This window comes from Camelus bactrianus, chromosome 6 (assembly GCF_048773025.1).
Source record: "Camelus bactrianus isolate YW-2024 breed Bactrian camel chromosome 6, ASM4877302v1, whole genome shotgun sequence".
Classification (NCBI taxonomy): Eukaryota; Metazoa; Chordata; class Mammalia; order Artiodactyla; family Camelidae; genus Camelus; species Camelus bactrianus.
Genome location: NC_133544.1, coordinates 37,232,755 through 37,253,959, shown reverse-complemented (window position 1 = coordinate 37,253,959; position 21,205 = coordinate 37,232,755). Strand labels below are relative to the sequence as shown.

Genomic DNA, 21,205 nt, shown 5'->3' with positions numbered 1-21,205 from the left:
TGCCTTTTAAAAATATCTAGATAAAGTATTTGATTTGTAATTTTTAGATAATTTTAACTTTCTATGTTTTACCATTAACATTTCTGACAGTATTCCCTAAAGAAAAATAAACATTAATATGTTATAACTTATGAAATATGTCCAAATTTACTGTATCATCTTAGAACTGACAGCTGAATTTGAATCCAGATCTTTTGACTCTGAATGTCATGCCTTCCTATTCTGTGCTGCTAATTCCATAATAACTGCTGAAGTACCTTTTACCCGTAGGGCTGCAGAAAGCAAGCATCTTCTTAAAAACAAGAGTTGTTCCTGATAATTGGAAAATGGATATAAGTGAAATCCTTGAGTCATCCAGTAGTGATGATGAAGATGGCCCAGCTGAAGAAAATGATGAAGAGAAGGAAAAGGAGGCCAAAAAGGAAGAAGAAGAGATGGTAGGTGAAATTTCATGTTTGTAACATATAAAAACATTTTAATACTCTAAAAATAATACCTTTGTATATTTTCCCTGTGTTAAGATTCTTTATATTATTTGTTTCTGTCTTTCCTAGCTCAACTTTATTGGGGAAGGGGGTGTTTTTTTGGCTTCTAGCTTAGTGAGCAAATCAGAACTAATTTAAGGACTTCTCAGGTTAAATGAGCAACAAATGCAAACTTTTTTTTTTCTTTTTATGTGTTTTCCAAACAACTAAGTAGGAAGGGAATGTAACTTTTAGGTATATTACATGTGTTCATTTAAATTATTGCCAGATGGAGTAACTTATTATTCTACTTTAAACAGGAAAGTCAGGGTCAGAAAGGTTAAATAACTTTACCAAGGTGGCACAGCTCAAATGTGGAGAACTGGGATTTGAACCCAGGTTTGGTCTGACTTCAAAGTCTCACCTTTCAGATATTTGACTTGTTTCAGACATTTCACAGTATCTCAAGGATAATGGGGATTCAAAAAATCCTATCTAAACAGAAAGAATATTTCATTTGGCAGTTTGATAAAAGATTTAAATTGCATTTTATAAGTGCTAATAGTTTTCTTTGTAATGTCACTGTGTCATTGAGAATATATATGTAATTGTAGGAAATCATTCATGAGGTACCACATAATTGCTTACATGAATATTGCTGTCTATTTATTCAGCAGTGTTTTGTCAAATGGGATAAATTGTCGAGTATATTTTTGGTTGTTATGTGGTAAAGGAGCTTAGGGCCAGACAAAGAGAATGAGTTTACTGAAAAAGAAGACCTATTTGAGCATGAAAAATATTTGCTTGGAAAATGTGGAATGCTTGTTTCTTTTTTACACACACAAATATAAATTTATGAAACAAAATGAGTATACTTGTATGTGATGAAGGGCATATGATATTTCTTTCCTTTTACTTCCCCTGCGGTATTTGGTTTTTTGCACTCTGAAATCAGAATGGCGGTTCATACTTACAGGCTGCCTACAGAGTTGCCATAGTAACGTGCTGTTGGTTTTAAGTGAGCATGCTCGGAAAGACAGGAAGGTTTTGCAGAGGCTTGGCAGGTTGCCAATGGAGGTTTGCCAGATGCTTTGAAATGGGCTGTCTTTCTTTTCCTTTCATGTAATGTCTGATTTTTATGTGGAAGAGAATGTAAGTAGTGCTGTATAACCCTGCGGATGCTATGCCCTAAGAGGGAAAGCAAATATTTGCAAGTCAGACTGAAAAATGTTCAGACACTGTACTGATTAAGTAGAAGGGGAAATCTAACCATTTTGCATGTGAAAGAAAATGCAGCATATAGGTAAGATTTTTTTTTCATATTACCATTTTGACTGCCAAAAGTGAGGTTAAATAAGAATTTTAGGTGTTGATGATGTGGCTGATAGGGTAGGACTCGGAACCAAGCGTAATTGTTTCTTGTGAAAGAGACAGTAGGAGTCTATTTTTAGAATATCAGAGGATAAAGGCTATTTTTCTGAAATAGAAGATAGATTTTGAAATGAAAATGATAATGACAGTTTGGCAACATTCAGGATTTAAAGCCTAAATATTAAATGTGATTTTTGTATTTTATTTGTATTTATTTATAGACATGTTTTCAAGGTAAATAGGCCACATTTTCAGGGTGTGAACTGTTGCAATTTGGTTTTGCTTTTTTTTTTTTTAATTAACATTAAAGTTGGGATCTTACATTGCCAAATATTGAAAAAGATTAGTCTCTTCATTTTTGCTTATACTTTTAATTGGTATCCCTTTCAGACTGCATTTTCCCTACTCCCCAACCCCCCCAGAAACCTGAAATTTTAAACAAAGAGGGTAAAAAAAGCTTTGGAGTAGGTTAGAGAGGATGGCTATAAAATAGTAAGTAGTAAATAGTGCTCTTATTATGGGTATTAATTTCATAAAAATCACAGTGTTTTATTCAAGCTGTGAGTAAACGTTGGTAAAAAAATAAGAGCAGAGGGAAGCTCTGTTACCTATTGTTTGAAGGTAATAACTAAAGGAATTAAAAAGGTAAGGACCATTGTAAGGATAGTGTCTTCTTAAAATGTATTACTTAATTTATGAACCTGTTAAAATTAGGTGAACCAAGATGCTTTTCATCTACCGAAAAATAAAAGCAAAATCACAAAATGTAGGTATTCGTTTATATTATGATGATTTGAGATTATTTTTCAGATACTCATTTTCATAGCATATACTTTGTTGAATAACTTGATAGAAACCAATTCCTCTTTTTCTCTGGCCATACAGTAGATTCCCTTGGGTGAGATTTTGGTTGCTTTAGAAAAAAAAAAATCAGCTGCATTTCTTGCTCTTGGATTTAAGATTTAGATGCTGAATCATTCTAACCTGCCTTGAATAGTAATTTTAAAAAATTTAATATATTGTAAAGCTGAAAAACAATTTAATCTATATATAGCAAAGAAAAAAATGATTATAGTATAAAATGAATTAAAATCTGACAAGCCAGGGCCTACCTGGCTTAGTCATTATAGGCCTTTACTACATCAGTGAGGCTAAGCTGTTGTATTACATTATAGATCATATTCTTAACAAAATGTAATGATGTTATGCTTTTCATAAAGATTTAATGTTGCTTGACAATGATCAAAAAGAGCTTTTATAACATTCTGTAAACCACTATACCCAGTACTTTAGCCTGTCATTTGGTGTTTGTAAATTTTATGCAGTAGAATCGTACAAGTGTTAGATACTTCTGCAGTGTTAATGGGCAGTGAACATTGTTTTTGTATTTGATGCTTTGAGTACCCTAACATAGCCTTAAGAGATTTGAGATTCCATGGCTTTACCATGGAGGAGCTTTACCATCCTTTTTATTTCATATTGTTTTTAATTTCTAAGCATTGGAGTTTAGGATTTGAGTACCAGAAATATATTTTATACTATTACTGGGTTGGAAAAGCCTTGAGAGTCTGCCGTGAAGTAGGTCCTATCTATTTTGGTGGCTTTAAATTTTAACTCATTGACAATTATATTGAAAAAGATCCTGGAGAATATTTTTGTGGGTATTACTTAAATGTCTTTTGTTAAGACATTTTTATGTTAGAAAAGATATGTTAATTTCCCTTTGAGCTTTGAAATTGAGAAGTCCATGTAAACATAAATAGTAATGTGAATTATTCATTTACTCCTGACTTATATTTAATTAGGATGAATGTAGGAGTTTTGTCTAAGGATAAAATAAATACGGGATTGTTAGAAGACTGAATATCAGGTAGGAATTTGACTAGTCTTAGCTCTTTTATCCTTTTGATTTACTATAGGTAGGCTTATATATTGGGCCCTTTCAAAAATCTCTAATTTCATATTTTGCTATGAAAATTAGAACTTAGTGAATTTTTATAAGAAATACTATTTTTTGTTTAGAAGTATTGACACCCATTTCTCCAATCATTGAAGTTCTAGGGATCACTGTTACATGCAATTCCTAGGATTATATTCCACTATTATAAAAATAATAAGTGCTTGAACTTTTTAATTCATGGAAATGCAAAATTTAAAAAATGCTTAAATCAAGTGTTATTTGTGCATATCTATGCCTTTTTGTAGATGAACCATAAAGGCATTTGTTAGTGATCATTCCAGATCAGTGTGGGTATAAACCTATAGTAAATGTTTGATAACTCTGGAAATTATGTTAAGTCAATAAAATTTACAGGAAAATTTAAAGGTTATGTTAGTATTTTAGGTGTATCTAGTAACTTCAGCTGCCAATCAAGTGTTTCTAAGTAGGCCCTATAAAGCCAACCTTTAATGAATAATTGAGACTAGCTTGCAATTCAAATATAATAACTTACTTGCTAAAATCTTAAAGTGTAGCCTGTTAAATAAGCAAACAAAAGTCCTAATGTGTTTTAGCAAAACCTTTCTTCAAAGTGGTAGCATAAGGCTCTATCCAAATTAGGATCATCTAATCAGATTAATGAGGATTGCACATTTGTACACACAAATACAGCCACATTTTTATGGTTTATAGGAATACACTTCTCATATCAAAGTATTTTATAGTTGTGGTAGGATGACTGATTTTAAAGCCTTAGATTTGATAGCATCTGAACCACAGCTTGATTAAAAATGGGGTGCGTGTGCCTTTTCAAATAGGGGGAAAATTACTTACTTGTTTTAGGCATGTTGTTAAGTTTTTTCGTGAAATTTCTGAAATTGTCTTACCACATGATGACTGTGTCATTCATGGCATCTTATGTGATTTCTGAAATTTTCTGTTTTAATTGTACACAAAAGAAAAGAATGGTACCACTCTAAATTTTATAATTAACAAATTTCATTGGGCCTTCAACACTGCTGGTCAATTCTTGGGTTTCTATAATCTAATCATTATCTCCATTAAACCAGCAGCCCTACCCCAGCTCCAGTTCCAACTTCAGAAAAAAACTATGAGCTTCAGATTGGGAGCATGCTCTAAACCCCACCTGCCGGTTCTCCTTCCCTTAATGTACAATTGATGATATGCTGTCTTCTATAAGATGAGTCCCTTCTTTTATGCTCCGGACCTCATTCCCTTATTTCATGTTTTAGACTCTGAACTGTCTCTTTTCTTTCCAGCATCTTTCACCTATTCTTTTCTGTTGTATCCTTCTTAACAGCTTTTAAAAAAATACTTGTCTCTCTCCAGCCTTCCAGCAGTCTGTCCAGATTCCTTCCACCAACTCCTCCCCTTATAGCCAGATTGCTCAGAGTTATATACACTGTTCTATTTCCTGACCTCCCATTCACCCCTAATTCACTGTCGTGTGTCCTGTACTCCCACTACAGTGCAAGCAACTTTACTAAGATCACTAGTGACATCCAACAAATTTTTGTGCTAACTCCAACAAATTTTTGTGGTAAATCCAACAAATTTTTGTTATGATCTCATTTGACTCCTTAGTAGTACTCAGCATCTTTGACATGCTTACCTTCTTAAATCACCTGACATCTGTGACATTACTCTTTTTTTTCTGGTTTACTTCCTAACTAAATGATGTAATGACTCCAAATCTATATGTGCATCAAAGATGTCTCTTAGGTCTCTTCTTAACTCCAGACATTTATATTAAACTTCCAATAATGATTTTTTCTTATTTTGTAAGTCCTCAAACTTAATATGTGCAAGATTGCACTCATCCTTCCCCCAAAACCTATCCTTTCCTTGTTTGTTCCTAATTCATTTGAATAGATGCCCCATCCTCCCAATTACTCAAGCCAGATAGATGGAAGTCGCCTTAATTCTCCCACTCGTGCCCTGCTGTCTAATGAGATACCAGATCCTGTCTCTTCTATCTACTTTATGGCTCTCAAATTTGCCCAGTTCCTCAGTTTCTACTCTCTGTCACCCTGGTTACCAAGCCATTATTCTCTCCCTGGCCAGCCTAGCACAGTAGCAGCCTGCTCTTCCCACGTAACTGCTTATCCTCCTCCAATCTATTCTCCGTTCTGCAGCTAAGTAGGATTTTTAAAACTAGAAATATAAAAATGTGATTCCTCTTGGAATAAATTAATTTTAGAGCACAAAATGAAAGTAAAACTAAATGCCAATCATTGATGATAAAATTATGACCAAAATAGGCACATCTCTAACCTCATGGAACTTATTGAGCACTTATATTGTAACATGTTGGAACTTTGAAGACTACAAACATGACTGACTTGACTTAAACTTAAACTAAAAAATAAAAATCTCAGCATTGACGCCTCTCTCTCACTCTTGCATGCTCTCTCGCTCTCGCTCTCTGGGGGAGGGGTCATCTTTTCCTCACCAGGTGGCAGGGCTAATTCAGGCACTGACCCTCCTTGTTGTGAACTGTGACAGTAATTCCCCTTTCACTTCCAATCCATCAGACTCATTCTTGGCAGAGAACTTTTAAAAACACAAATCTGATCTAATTCCTCTCTAGCTCTCTCAAGCCTCACATCTACCCACAGTATCCCATTCTGATTCTCTAACATATCATTACAAAATCCTTTGCCAATCACAGCCTGCCTTTGCCAGCCTCATGTTTATGCTCTTTGCTCTAGGTCCCGGGCAGTCTGTTCTTTACATTCTGAGGCTTTCCCTGATGTTACCACCATTACCCCATCCCCAGCAGAACCATTCATCCCCTCTCCTTGCTCCTATATTCTTTCATATATTTTACAACACTTATTATTACATTGTGTCAAATTGGCTTGTTTTACATTTCTGCACCTCCTGCTAGACTTGAGGGCCAAAAGTAGAAGGTACCATGTCTTCTCATTTTAACTGCAGTACTTAAGCAAAAATCTGTGATTTGTGGTTACTACAAAAACTGTTTGAACAGAATTTGAAGACATAGTGTGCATAGTCAGAAAATTCGATCTAGTAGTGTAAACAGATACACAACTACCTATAAAACTGGGTAGTGTGTTAGTGTATTTAGTCCTGCTAACTAAAATGATAAATTTCTTGAAACTATGATCATATTCATGTCTCTTCTATATCATTAACCCACTTCCCTGCACTGGCATTTTACTGGGTGCATAGTTTACTCATCACATGCTTGCTTAAATGAAGGGAAGAAGGCTCATCAGCAGTCTAGTGGACTCTACCTCCCATTATTAAAACCCTCTCCCACTCTAAAATCCTTGAGGGATGCAACACCCTCTGGCTCCCAACCAGGAAATGCTACAGGTACGAAAATACCATGAACAGAGAAAGCACACTGTGATAGCCAATACAAGCCCCAGTACAAGTCATAAAGGTAGAGTCTTTTTGTTGGCATTTTCTACCATATGCAATTTTACTCTAAGGTGACTAATAACACAGCTATTTTTTTAAAAGATGATGGTAAAGAATTACTTATTGTAAGAGATTAAACAGTTTTGATTTTTGCAAAGACTATCAGCTAAATTTAAAGCTTTGTTTATAGCCTCATTTCTTCCTTTTTTGTCAAAAATAAACTTCCTCTCAAGCAGGCAGTTGTTTTTATGTAGAATTCTTTACCCATTTGATTCTTGTTTTTCACCTGCTAACTGCATCTGAACTTAAAGTTTTATGGCTATGGTTTCTCATGACACTCAAAACAATCTTGGATCCTCTAACTTTTAATTCCAATGAATTTAAACTACCAATTTTTATCTATAAAACTATATTCTTAATCATTAAGAATTTATCAGATGTTTGGTACACCTTAATAACTACCTAATTTGCAGTTGATGGATTCATTTTGTTTACTTGTTTTTGGGAGAAACTGATTTCAACTCTTTTAAAAGAAATTGTTTTTACATACACTGGATACAACAGTCTTCTTTGAGCTTGGTAAGATGATAAATACTAGAAATGAGGGGTTAGTGTGAGGAGAGGCTACGATTAAGAGGGTCAGGCACAGCATAGAGTCAGTCTGGCATAAACTGTTTTTGTTCTTTCCTCATTCCAGAATTCCTTAAAATTAATATCTGAAATGATTCTTAGGCTACCAGATTCCTTTTTTCTTGCATTTACTCATTGGCAGTTGTTTTAATAGCCTTACAAAAGCAAGATTTTTTAAATTCACTTGGGGAAAAGACTGCCATCTCCTGATTTAAGCATTTGGTAAAGACCTCTGTTAACTCTGCAGTGGTTATTAAGTCTGTATATTGCTAAGTTTTGAAGCTTACTAGAACTGAAACTTAAGTTTCTTTGTATTTGGTTAAACTGCAATGTTATAAATCATTCTTACTGAATGTACTAAAAGGAAAAAAAAAGACTGTTACTTAAAGATCTTACTCACTTTCCCTTGATTGCCTCATGCTTTTATTATATATTTTAATCGATCTTGATTGCCTCATTTTTTATTATATATTTTAATCAACTACATGTTTATTGATCATGGCTATAGTATTACCTATTAAAATTCTTTAAAAATACATAATTTTAATGGGACTACTGCCCTCTGGACTGTGAACACTCAGTATTTTTTGCTTGACAGTTACCTTTGCTTTGAATATGGTTTAGAAAGACAAAAGTCTGAATTCTTCTTTTAGAATATAGAAAAATAGTAGTACTCTGAAATTAAATTATGATACTTTATATGGAAGAAATATATCAGTGTTTTCTTTGTTTCTCCATAGTATTGTTAAACTTAAAGGATTTTCCCAAATATTAGTTTATAAGTAGTCTATCAGAAAAGGAAATATTTTATTAAAACCCATAATCCATTGGTTTGACTAGAGCCAAGACCTTGGCAGAATAAGAAGAAATCATTAGGTTTATATAATTAGTAAAATGTAACACATAAATAGGTGTTCATGGGGATAGTTTTTCTACATGAATATTTCTATTAGTTTTTTTTTTCCCCCATAGAACTAACTTAGTAGTTATGTATCTAGTTTACTTCCCTAAGAAATAATTTTCATTGTCTTCTTTTTAGGGGTTGCAAAGTCAACTGCAGAGGCCATGCAAGAAAGGCAAATGAGAAAAGTAGGCTAGTGTGATACAAGAGGGGCTAGTGGAGTCTGGACAAAATAAAATTTATTGACTCATTTAAATGCATTTAAATTTCTTTAAAACATTGTGCTAAACAAACAAAAACCCTTTGCCACATGACTTTGCAACCTCTGGTTTATAGTCATTCAACAGTAACCAAATTTTAAGTGGATTATTTTAAAATAATAAGTACATTTGTAATTATTATACTTATCTATAAATATATTTTTATGGGGCCACATAATATGTTGAGTGTTTTTTAAAAAAAATACCAAATGAGGTCGGGGGAGGATATAGCTCAGTGGTAGAGTGTATGCTTAGCATGCATGAGATCCTGGGTTCAATCCTTAGTACCTCAATCAATCAATCAATCAAATTACCCACTCCCCCAAAACAAAACAAAACAAAACAAACAAACAAAAATTAGAAAAACAAACAAAAATACCAGATGAGGTGAAAACACTCACCCCATTCCTGATCGTTTTCCTCATGGCTAATCTTAGTCCCAGTGGTGTTACTCAAGGGGAAGTTTCAATAGATAAGTGGGGTGAAGAGTAGAGATTATATATCTTCACAGTTGTTTCAAATCAGCTCTATGAAAATATGAATTAAAACCTGACATTGGAGGATTTTGAGAAAATTCATATTTTATGGCTTCATTAAAATTTTACCCCTTACCTTGTGTTCACAAAACAAAAAAACAAAACAAAAAAGAAGACAGTGTATCTCCTGTTCATTGTTCTATATGTTCGTATATCTTACCTTTACAGCCTGAGGAAGAACTTGATCCTGAAGAGAGGGACAACTTCCTCCAACAGCTTTATAAGTTTATGGAAGACAGAGGTATTTTCATGCTCATTATTAAAAGTAGTCATTCCTTTTAGAGTTTTATATTCTAGGTTTATGCATTATTTTTGTTAGAATTATGGGTATATGGATTTGGAGTTCAAGCCTAAGAATCAGTTACAGCTGATAATAATAACTATTTGGACTAAAAACAACTACTAATATTTATTTTGAGTAGAAATATAGAGGAAAGTAGTTCTGGTATAATTAAATTTTATCTCCTTGGGAAAATATTTTAATAATATTCCACTAATAAGAAGTGAACAATCATGGTGTTAATCTGCATACCCCTAATGCTCTTTTTGTGGCAAGTAAACTAGTCTGATTCTTGGTCTTAACAAATCAAACATAATCAGCCTCTATGTAAATAGAGTAGGATCTCTAACAGAGTTAGAAGAAATAGAACCTTTATAAGTCATCATACTTCTTGACATTATATTAGTCCTAGAAATCCTCAGATGAATTGGTTTAGGCATTCTGTCGCCTTCAGAAATGATCCTTCAGATTACTGTCAACAGTCTTAACGTTTGTGTTAAAGCAGTGAAAACGGAACTGTGGCCTAAAATGTGCCCTTTCCGTTAAATGTGTTCTTGCTCAGGCTTCTTGAACCAGAAATATTGTTGGCTACACTTTGCAGGCCCAAGGTTTGATTTAGTTTTACCTAGTTCAGTGGCAGTTATAGAGGTGATTTTGTTAGTTGTGGAAATAAATCTAAAGACCATAATGCTGCATAAAGAATATAGAGAATATTTTGTGTTGTCTTATATAATTTGAGGTTGTTTAAATATACGCCTCTGATTAACAAAATTTGGGAAATTAGAAATTGATAAGCTTTGTTTTCAACTTAATATTTTCCATTTGAATTAACATTGTATTTCTGCTCTCTGATACTAAAAAGGTACTCCAATCAACAAACCACCTGTTTTGGGCTATAAAGATCTCAATCTCTTCAAACTGTTTAGACTAGTTTATCATCAAGGTGGATGTGACAATGTAAGTAAGACTGTAATGAAAAGTTAAATTGTCTAATGTTGCACTGTTAAATGCACTTCGGGTAATAAACACATTTTCTTAATGAACATAGAATATTAGTGTAAGGATTATTTCCCTTTGCAAATGTTAACAAATAAAAACTTAATTTTCCAGATTGATAGTGGTGCTGTATGGAAGCAAATTTATATGGACCTTGGCATTCCTATTTTGAATTCAGCTGCTTCCTACAATGTAAAAACTGCTTATAGAAAGTAAGTAGTATAGTTTATTCATCAAAGAATATATATTTACAAGGAGTATTTTCCATTTAATTTGTTAACAATTAAACAAGAACATACCAATCAAAAGAACATTAAAGTTAGAGAAAGTATAAAAAGGTTTAGGTTAATAGTTACTTGTGACTAAAATTCATTTCAGTGCACTAAGTCTGCTTTACTTCATTTTTCATGTTGTTACGATTTTCTTTTCAAAATCAAAGATGCACGCAGTATTTACAGTATGAAATTACAATACATGTTTTATCTGTGGTAAACAGCCTTCATATCAAAACTGTAATATCTATGGTTAGTTATCACAAGCACAGATTTTTCAGGAAAGAAATTTTTTTATGATCAATATTCTGCCTATAATCCTATATAAAACACCAAGAAATTAGTAACAGAAAAAGTACTTTTTTAAAAAAAAGGCTTGACTTTCACTTTTCAAAAATATATGTGTGTTTAATAATGTAGTATTTAGGTTAAATGTAAAGACTAAGATTTCTTAAAATGACATATTGTTTGTTTAGGTATCTCTATGGTTTTGAGGAATACTGCCGTTCTGCAAATATTCAGTTCAGAACTATTCACCACCATGAACCAAAAGTAAAAGAAGAAAAAAAAGACTTAGAAGAATCCATGGAAGAGGCTCTCAAAGTAGATCAAGAAATGCCTTTAGTCGAAGTGAAGAGTGAACCTGAGGAAAACATTGATTCAAACAGTGAAAGTGAAACAGAAGAGATAGAATTAAAATCTCCAAGAGTAAGTAGTTAATACTAGTTTTATCTGGTTTGTTTTAAGCATTATTTTAATACGGACATTTTCAGATATACACAAAAATACCCCATGAACCTAGTTTAATTTGCAGTATTTAGTTATTTCAGCCAGGCTAACTAACCTAGCTGCCTTTCTTCTCCCTGAAAAGCCATTCCTCCTCTTCTTCTGTATATATGTCTGTCCCAGTCATTCTCATCTGGGGTCCATCTCAAATATTCACCACCTTCAAGTCTTTTGCTAAAATGTCACCTCACTGAAGCGTATCCTGGTCACCTTATCTAAAATTGTGATCTACCTCCTCTCTTTGGCACTTGCCATCCCTCTAATGTTGTCCTTTCTATCTGTAGTTTACTTCCTTATTCTCTTTATTATTTATTGTTTCTTTTCCCCATTCTGCACTACAATCTCACTCCACAGGGCAGGGATTAATGATGATTCCATTTGTTGACAGATCCCAAGCATCTAGAATAGATAGTGCCTGGCACATAGTAAGGATATTATTAAATAGTTGTTGAGTGAATGAATCTGCTCTTCATAATACTTCTGACCTCAACCAAGTGGGATGTTTTATTTCTCTTTACTCCACAGCACACTGAACAGCTCTGTGGCAGCTTTTCATGTCTGCCTTGTTTCCTAGTCATGTGTACAGTGACTGGTTTTAGCTTCTAACTCTACTCTTCTCCCTATTAGTATATAATTCAAAGCAGGAGTTCTCGGCCACTATTTTGTTCATTGTCTGATCATGTCTACATAATAGGATTTATCAAATTTTGGAAGTGGAAAGAAATTTTATCACACTATCAAAGTTCAGTTACTGTAATGCATCTTATTTTTTAGTGAAATCAAATGAAAGAGAAGATGAAACTACCGTCTCTTTTATTTGCTCAGAAAACAGTTTTTAAAACTGTCCATTCTATCATCTAGTAAATGGACTCTTCTGGTGAATTTCATGAAACATCCAAATTGGTTTATTTTATTTCTTTTTTGAGTTTTAAAAATTATGGTAAATACATATAAAATTTATCATCTTAACCATTTTTACGTGTACAGTTCAGTGACATTAACTACATTCATATTGTTGTACAACCATCAGCACCATCCTGCTCCAGAACTTTTTCATCTTGCAAAGCTGAAACTATACCCGTTAAACAGTAACTCCTCATTCCTTTCTTCCCCAGCCTCTGGCAACCACCATTCTACTTTCTGTCACTATGAATTTGACTACTCTAGGTACTTCATATAAGTGGAATTATACAGTATTTGCCCTTTTGTGACTGGTTTATTTCACTTAGCATATAAGGTCTTCAAGGTTCATCCACGTATGCATCAGAATATCCGTCCTTTTTAAGAATGAAAAATATCCCCATTATGTGTATTGTGGACATACTTCCTTGTCATTACATAAAAACCTTCCTCATCTTTATGTAAAACATCTGCAAAGTAGTGCATAGTATTGATGTACCATAAATTTCACTTCCTCAAGATTTTCTCCAATTTTTTATGATTACAAAAAGTGCTGCAATAAATATGCTTGTAAAAATGTCGTCCCCATTTATCTAAATACAGAGGCTTGTAAAAATGTCCTCCCCATTTTTCTGAATACAGAGGCCAGACTTCTAAAAATGGGATTTCTGGGACAAAGGTGTAAGTTATACAGACCTAAATTTGGTGGATAACAGATGCTTTCATCCATTTATGTACAGATACTAAAGAGCACCTACTACATGCTGGGCACTGTCTGGATTTGAGGACACAGGAGTGAATAATACACAGCTCCTGTCCTTGTGGAACTTACATTTAAGTTCTTTTTTTCTACTTCCGATGTTTAAATAGCACATAGTCATGAACTAGGGAAAACGTCTGTTATACTGAGATACTAACTGTAAAGCATTCTAGTGCTCCCAAAGTTGTTGGCTCCTTTTTATCCTAACTTTATCCCAAGCAGAGAGGAATTCTGTCAGTGCGTAGAGGCTGACTGGGAGGAGAATTTAGCAGGTAGTGAAATGGCTCACCAGTTTCATGGTCAGTTGAGCATGCAACAAGAGGCTGGATTTTAAAAGCTGCTGGGGATATAACAAGTTACTGCTGGCCTGGTGAGCTCTTCAGATACTCATTCAAAGAAATCAGCTCACTTTTTAGCCACTGAGACAATTCAGTTCTTTTAAATGTAATCACACAGAATTACAGTGATACATAAATTTTATCTTCAACAGTGGAATTAGAGATGACAGAGCTTTTAAAGAGTCCATAACTTAAGGGATTTATTTATTATTGTTATTTATTTATACCATGGACACTTAGATAATTCTTTTAAAACCTTTATTGTTTTCGAGAAATAGTAAAAATGAGATAAAATAATATAGTGGACAAAGGGGAAAATTTTTGTGTTATGTAGGATGTAGTCCAGGATCATAGTAGACCTGGATATAATTAAGTAATTTACATTTTCTTTCGAGAGGAAGAGACATAATTAAGTAGTTTACGTTTTATTTTCGAGAGGAAGAGAAAATTACACAAGAGTTAAATGGTTGTCAGCGTCTCAAGCCAGAGAGAAGACTAGTCATTGCTGTAAAGGTTTAAGGAAAAGATAACATTTTTCTCCTTTGTGGTGATAGTTATTTTAAAGCTCCTATCCCCTCTACTAGGGACGACGGAGAATTGCTCGAGATGCAAATTCAATTAAAAAGGAAATTGAAGAGGAGAAAACAGAAGACAAATTAAAAGATAATGATATAGAAAATAAGGATGTAGATGACGACTATGAAACTGCAGAGAAAAAAGAAAATGAGCTACTACTGGGGAGAAAAAGTACACCAAAGCAAAAAGAGAAGAAAATTAAAAAGCAGGAGGATTCTGACAAAGACTCAGAGGAAGAGGAAGAGAAAAGCCAAGAGAGGTACATTATCTTATATTTGCTCTCCAGAAGTACCTGTCTGGGGTACAGCAGCGCTCTGTTCCTGCTTAGAGATTCAGGTCTGAGGGAATGTTTTCTTATTGGGACTTCCGTTCCTCTTGTCTAATGAAGGTGAGACACATTGTGAAGATGATGTGTATCGCCTTTCGGAATTGGAGAATATACTGGTCGCACCATTTTAATAGCACTTGTGCCCTAAACAGTGGCCTCAAAGAAGGCTGCGCCACCCAGTCAAAAGAAAGGTCCTGCACTTGACAGCAGGGAAGGGAGCTGGAGAAAAATGGAGGAAGTGGACAAGAGGAAACAGCGACAGCAAAAATTCCATTTTAAAAAAGGTACAATGTGGGAAAGCTAACAAACACATGGGTGCACAGTACTAGCAGACGTTTCTGTGTGTTAGCTTTATCTAAGACATTTTTCATTTTCAAGTTACTGTATTAGAGTAAGTGGCATGCACCCCTGATTCTAGCCGGGAAAATACATTCTTGCCCCACATCACAACAATTAAATTTCAGCTTTTTAATGTTCATCCTGTTTGCTGTTGAGTGAAAACTGTTTCTGTTTTGGGTTTTTTTTTTTTTAATGTATTATACATGTATGGGCCTAATTGACTTAAAAATAACCAAAGATTAGGCAGTGCAGCTAGATCAAGGTAATATCCAGCTGTGTTCAGTTGGCCATTTCTGTGTTGTCAAATGGATTTACTAATTTTTAGACATTACTAAAAATATGAATTTTAATTCAGCAACAACAGCATAACACACTTACTTGTAATACAGGCTCTCCTCCACAGTTAGTTTTCAATTATTATCTGGTGCTACATTTTCTACAAATGTGAGTTAAGCAAAATGAGCAGAAGTGACCTGCTGCATCCAACTAGTGGCTGACGCCCATCTGAAAATTAACCATTGAGAAAATATTTGAAAAAATAGGAATGATCAGTGAGTAGGAGAGAGATAACTTTATGATTTAATACAAATAGGTATAGGAGCTGTCACAATTACATGTGAATTAGATTAGTGAATAAAGTTCTCTAGTGAAATATGATTAAAATTAGGGAAAGTGGGTGGAAATAATTGGAGTTGAGTATAATGATATGAGTGCAGTATTTCAAATATTTGGAGAATAAATTTAGGCAAATGTAAACCACTTAAAAAGTACAACCTAATTATAGTTAGAAGAATCGTTAAAAATAAGCATCAAAATATGTATATTTTATAATACCTATAATACATAAAACATGTAATACATATATATACATACATTATGTGGTTTTAAAAGCCTTTATAATTGATATGTAAATAGAACAAATGTTTATTTTAGAGAGATAAAATTTCACAGACTTGATTACGAAGAACAAAATTTCCTTTTGTTAAATAAAAATTGAATATACAAACGAAGTCTGTATTCTCATTCAATTGCACGAATCATGGAAATGGGAAACTTTTATCTGTAGAGATGTCTATTTTAAGTAGTTTCTTATAGTGTTTTGAAATTACTTTATCAGGATATAATTGGAAGTTCCCTTGGAAAGAAAACATTCCCACTGCTAAGAGGGTTGTCAGAGCTTCTTCATGTTGGGTCCCCAGTTGGTCCCTAAAATAATAATAGAGCACAGTACCTCTTCTTAATCTTTTGAAACTCTTGTGACACAAGAATGATCTTTGATGCAAATCTCCTCTGAATCCTTACAGGGCTAATGAAGAATGTTTTATTTGTAAAAATACTAAAAAATATTGTTGGACATCCCTATGTGAATCTCCCTCATACCTGATAATCAAAACAAAGAAAAACTGATGGTAGATGTGTAAAATCCAGTAGAAATCAACACAAGATATGCAAAGCTTTGTTCTCCTGATGTTATCCCACAGTTATAACAAGAGATGTAATTCTCAAATATCTATTGTTTCTTTTTAGGGTGGGGAAACCTTTGAAGTATAAACTAGTTTAAAAGATATAGTTACTCAGGTATTTAGCCCTTGCCCATCAATTTGCCCACCAAAAAACTAGTCTTGGTTAAGAACCATTCTGAACTGAGCAGAAAGCAGTAGTCAAGAAGATTTAAGACAGCCGTGGGAAGTTACAAACTATCTTTAGATCATTTTCATGTATAAGGTGGCACTTGAGTATGAATCCTAAACACTTTTTCAAAGCATGTTGTTCTTACTTTGTTTTATCAAAAGTGACTCCACATCCTGATTAACTGATTATTGACCTTTAAGAAGTACGGATTTACTTTTGGTACAGTGCACCTTTACATAATAAATAAGTTCCTTAGTAAGTAGTCTATAAATATCTTCTCCTTCTCCTCCTTCTTCTCCTCCTCCACTGACATGTTATTAAGGTAATACTCATCTACATGTTGGACTCTTTTAGCATATGTTATTTTCCATTAAGTTATAAGTAGCATTATCAATGTTATAACTTACCACAGGGAAGAAACTGAAAGCAAATGTGACTCTGAAGGGGAGGAAGATGAGGAAGACGCAGAACCCTGCCTAACAGGAACCAAAGTGAAAGTAAAATATGGACGAGGGAAAACGCAGAAAATCTATGAAGCCAGTATTAAAAGCACTGAAATTGATGATGGCGAAGTTTTATACTTGGTACATTACTATGGATGGAATGTCAGGTAAGCAAGAAATGTATTTTCTCTTTTGAGATTTCTTTCATTGGTTCAAAAAGATCGATTTAATGTTTTGAAGAACTAAAGCAAATAGTATATATGTGTATATGTGTTTACTATTTGTATCTGAATTTTCCAAGATTTCTAACATTCCCACTGTTCTGTTAGCTACGTCAACACTTCCAGCCAAAGGTCACTAGAATCATACATACCTATAGTTGAACAAATTGGGTTTATTACTCATTTGCAGTGAGGAAGAATGCACGGCTTGGGGAACCACATGGCACCTCAGTAAGAGGGTGAATAAGTGAAAGCTTAGGGTACCGCCTTTGGGAACAGCAGTAGTCAAGGATTCCACGCAAACATCCTTCAGGGAGCCAGGCCTGTAGCTCCCAACAGTACAAGTCAGGTTTGTTTTTTGTTTGTTTCTTTATCACATTTATCAGAAATCTGGCCTATATCAAACACTGTAATAATTTTAAATTGGCTAATTAATAAAGAAAGAATGTTAGGTAGGACTTAGATCTAAGCTTCTATTAGGTAATTTTGGGGAGCACTTAAGGAAATGGGGCTTTGCTCTGCATTGGATCCTGTCAAGATGTGGTGGGGTAATTCTGTGATTGGTTATCTTAATTTTACCTATAAGGAGAGAAGACTAGACCAAGGTTAATTCTGTCAATGGTAAATCAGCAGAGAAAAGGGATGCTTGGTCATTTTTGTGGCTTGGGCAGTGTTCCTGTTTTTTCTGTGTTGAGACATGATTAGGAAGTGATCTTGTTTTTATCTTGATCCATCATGGTCATTGGACAGACCTATCTGGTGTTGACGTTCTGTGAAATTTTTCGTGTTCACCAGGAGAACAACATGCCTCAGCTGTGAGGGGCAGGACAGCTCTGTAGCATCAGCACGGTCCAGCAGATAGTACCAGGCCAGTTCCTGAGTGTCAGGGACTACTTTTCTTTCTCCTTTAGAAAGTCTTGTGTGTTCAGTATCTGCTTGCCCCGTAGGTGACTGGCACCAGAACGCTTCACAGTTTCCCTACATACCCAATGTATGCTTTGTTACACCTCAATTCCCTCATCACCAAATTGGGGAAGATAAAGTACCTACTTTACAGAGATGTGAGAAGTAGTGCTAATGCCTATTTTAACATGCAGAGTTAACATAGTGCCTGGGACTTAATAAGTGCTCAATAAACATTAACTTTTTTTTTTTTTTTAGTGAGAGTGAGTTTGGTTTCTGTTGTCTCACATCATTTTAAAAGAGCGTGGGTTTAATGGATAGCATATAAAACTTTAATATTTTTCTCTTTTTTCATACCAGCCCCTGTGCCCTTCACATTTATGCCAACACTAAAAACAAGCTTTTTCATCCATCTGACAGTTGTTTTGTATGTATGTATGTATTGACCTGAGGGGGAAGGACTACACTTACCAACCTTGAGTCCCTGACTTCGCAGCTGCAGCCCGTTGTAGCCTTCTTTCTCCTTAGATTCTGTTTAGTTCACAACCGTCCACTCTCACCTACCGTCAGTGTGCCTGTTGTACTTTCCAGAATTTCCCCTTCCTGTCACCCGTCTCTCATCTTTTTAATGTTTCATCATATGACTCTTCTTTCAGTGATTTTAGTGTATGCTCATGTTCTTCCTAACTGGTTATTCGCATGGTTAATGGTTTTTCATTGGCCTTCTGTACTTCTAGATACTGGGTAAATCCAGGAGGAGATTGTTTTTAAACCTCAGTATAGGTGCTCTCGGTACTGTGTCAGCTGAACTTGTGCATATTGGAACTGTGCCCTTCTTTTGTGTGGCCTCATGGTAATTGGGTTACAAAGAAAGGGTATGGTTTCCATCATTGTGGTGCAGTTCAAGGCAAGGCCTGCCTGTAGTTTTTTTGTTTAAATGTTCAGATTAAGGTTTTTTTGAGCTCTGTAAATACCTATATATTTACATATGGTAAGAACTATTATTTAGTTCTCGAAAGTTTAATTTCTTATTTGCCCCAGATTAGTAACTTTGACTGTATTGAAATTCAGAGTGATGTCAGTAGTTTTGGAAAGGAGAAGTTTTCAAGTTGAACTAAACAGAATAAACTTAGATAAAGGAAATATCTCTTAGATAAAGGAAATACTTTTTTAATTTCAGTCTTAGAGGTGACATACTTTAGAATAAGATTTTATTAGAAATACTGGAGGCTAGAGATAGCTCTGGGAGGAAGAGAGTTGAAAAGAACTTCATAAAACAATCTGGAACTGATCATATTACAGATTTGAATTTACCTGACTTATTTTTGTATTATTTGGTCAACAGAATTTAATTCCAGTGCAGAATCAGCTTATTTCATCAAGTTCAGATGTGTGGGAGTTGTGGAAAACAAGGTGGTTCAAACAATCTTGAATCTATTTAGAGTTTGCATACCCTGCTCTCCCTCTAAGCCTGTTTACCCTGAGAAATTCTCCTGCCTTGCCCTTTGGTGGCAGGTACACAAAACACTTAGTATGGCACCTGCCTGGTACATGCTACCAGCAAACTAGCACCTGTGCCTTTCACATTTCTGCCAACACTATAACCAGACTCTTTAGTCTGTCTCACTGTTGTTTTTCTTTGGTGAATACATTTCAAATAAGGTATTCTTGTGAATTTGTAATATATTCTTTATTTTAAGGTATGATGAATGGGTGAAGGCTGACAGGATAATCTGGCCGTTGGACAAAGGTGGACCAAAGAAAAAACAGAAGAAAAAAGCTAAAGTATGTACATAGATTGATATCCTTTATGATAGGTACAGGAAATTATCCATATTGTGTTTTTTAATAAACCTTATTTTGTCATTGATTCTTTCAAAGTAATTGTGATTTTCTCTCTTATAATCCAGAAGCTTAAAAAGTGAAAAATTTAAACACATTACCACACTGTTTCACGCAGGAAAGGTGTTAACCAGTGACCCCCAGGGCATAGGTTTTAAACGCAAAGGCCTATAGAGTCTCTAGAAAAGGGGTAAAGTAGGACTGAGAGCAGCACAAAAGAGGTCACCTTCCCTATCTAGAGAGAGTAGAACTAACCACTCTGCTGTGGGATGCAGGTGCAGGGTTGCCAGATTTTAGGACTTTTCAAGACAACTGTATTTTTTAAAATGTGAAATCTGATCTTTAAATGCTGGAAGCTAATACTAAAGTTTAAAACATATCGCCTGGCCAACTGTACCCTCATCCACACCCTCAATTCTCAGTCTTTGCTTTAGAGATGAAGGCAGGTATCTTTCTTTTCCTCAGGGAATAATAAGAAACATGGGGGTATGCTGAGTAGTTATGTATCTCTCTAGTATATATCCTTGGTTGGAGAAGTAGAATGCTGATTTTTCATAAGGTGTTCCTTCTCATACATCTTGTTCTTGTTACCCAGAATAAAGAAGACAGTGAAAAGGATGAAAAGAGGGATGAAGAGAGGCAGAAGTCAAAACGGGGACGACCTCCTTTAAAATCTACTCTTTCATCGAACATGCCATATGGTTTGTCTAAGACTCCAAACAGTGAAGGAAAATCAGGTACCAGAAGTGCTCGCAGCAATATGCCAGACAGCTCACCTCTGTCAAATGGAATGGAAGGTGCTCAATTTTGAGGATCATTGATTTTTTTAAAAATCAATAATATAAATAATAAAACTTCAGTTATGTGAGAGATTCACAGAAAGTCATCTAGGTTTTTAATCTTTCTTGATTTAAACTACAGAATTTGACTTGAAGAAAGTGTTTTTTTAGCTATATCATGTTCATTTAAAATTTAGTGGTGTTTTACTTTAATTAGGAAATACCTTTTTTTGTCAATACCATAGGAATATTCTACTTTAATAGAGGGTAGGTTGACAAGCCATGCATTCTCTGTGTG

At 34.5% G+C, this 21,205-nt stretch overlaps 1 protein-coding gene across 4 annotated transcripts in view; it reads left to right on the top strand.

The window, feature by feature from the left end:
* The window catches only part of ARID4A (AT-rich interaction domain 4A), a 52,670-nt gene that overhangs the window by 18,400 nt on the left and 13,065 nt on the right, over positions 1 to 21,205 (top strand). For 3 of the 4 annotated variants that reach the window (XM_074365462.1, XM_074365464.1, XM_074365463.1), the window contains exons 11-19: positions 271 to 437; positions 9,681 to 9,753; positions 10,655 to 10,749; positions 10,903 to 11,000; positions 11,537 to 11,768; positions 14,429 to 14,679; positions 17,132 to 17,329; positions 19,987 to 20,071; positions 20,724 to 20,925. In XM_074365462.1, coding sequence (XP_074221563.1) covers positions 271 to 437; positions 9,681 to 9,753; positions 10,655 to 10,749; positions 10,903 to 11,000; positions 11,537 to 11,768; positions 14,429 to 14,679; positions 17,132 to 17,329; positions 19,987 to 20,071; positions 20,724 to 20,925 — 1,401 coding nt within the window. The remainder of the gene's footprint in view (positions 1 to 270; positions 438 to 9,680; positions 9,754 to 10,654; positions 10,750 to 10,902; positions 11,001 to 11,536; positions 11,769 to 14,428; positions 14,680 to 17,131; positions 17,330 to 19,986; positions 20,072 to 20,723; positions 20,926 to 21,205) is intronic. The other variant, XM_074365465.1, reaches the window with a different exon arrangement.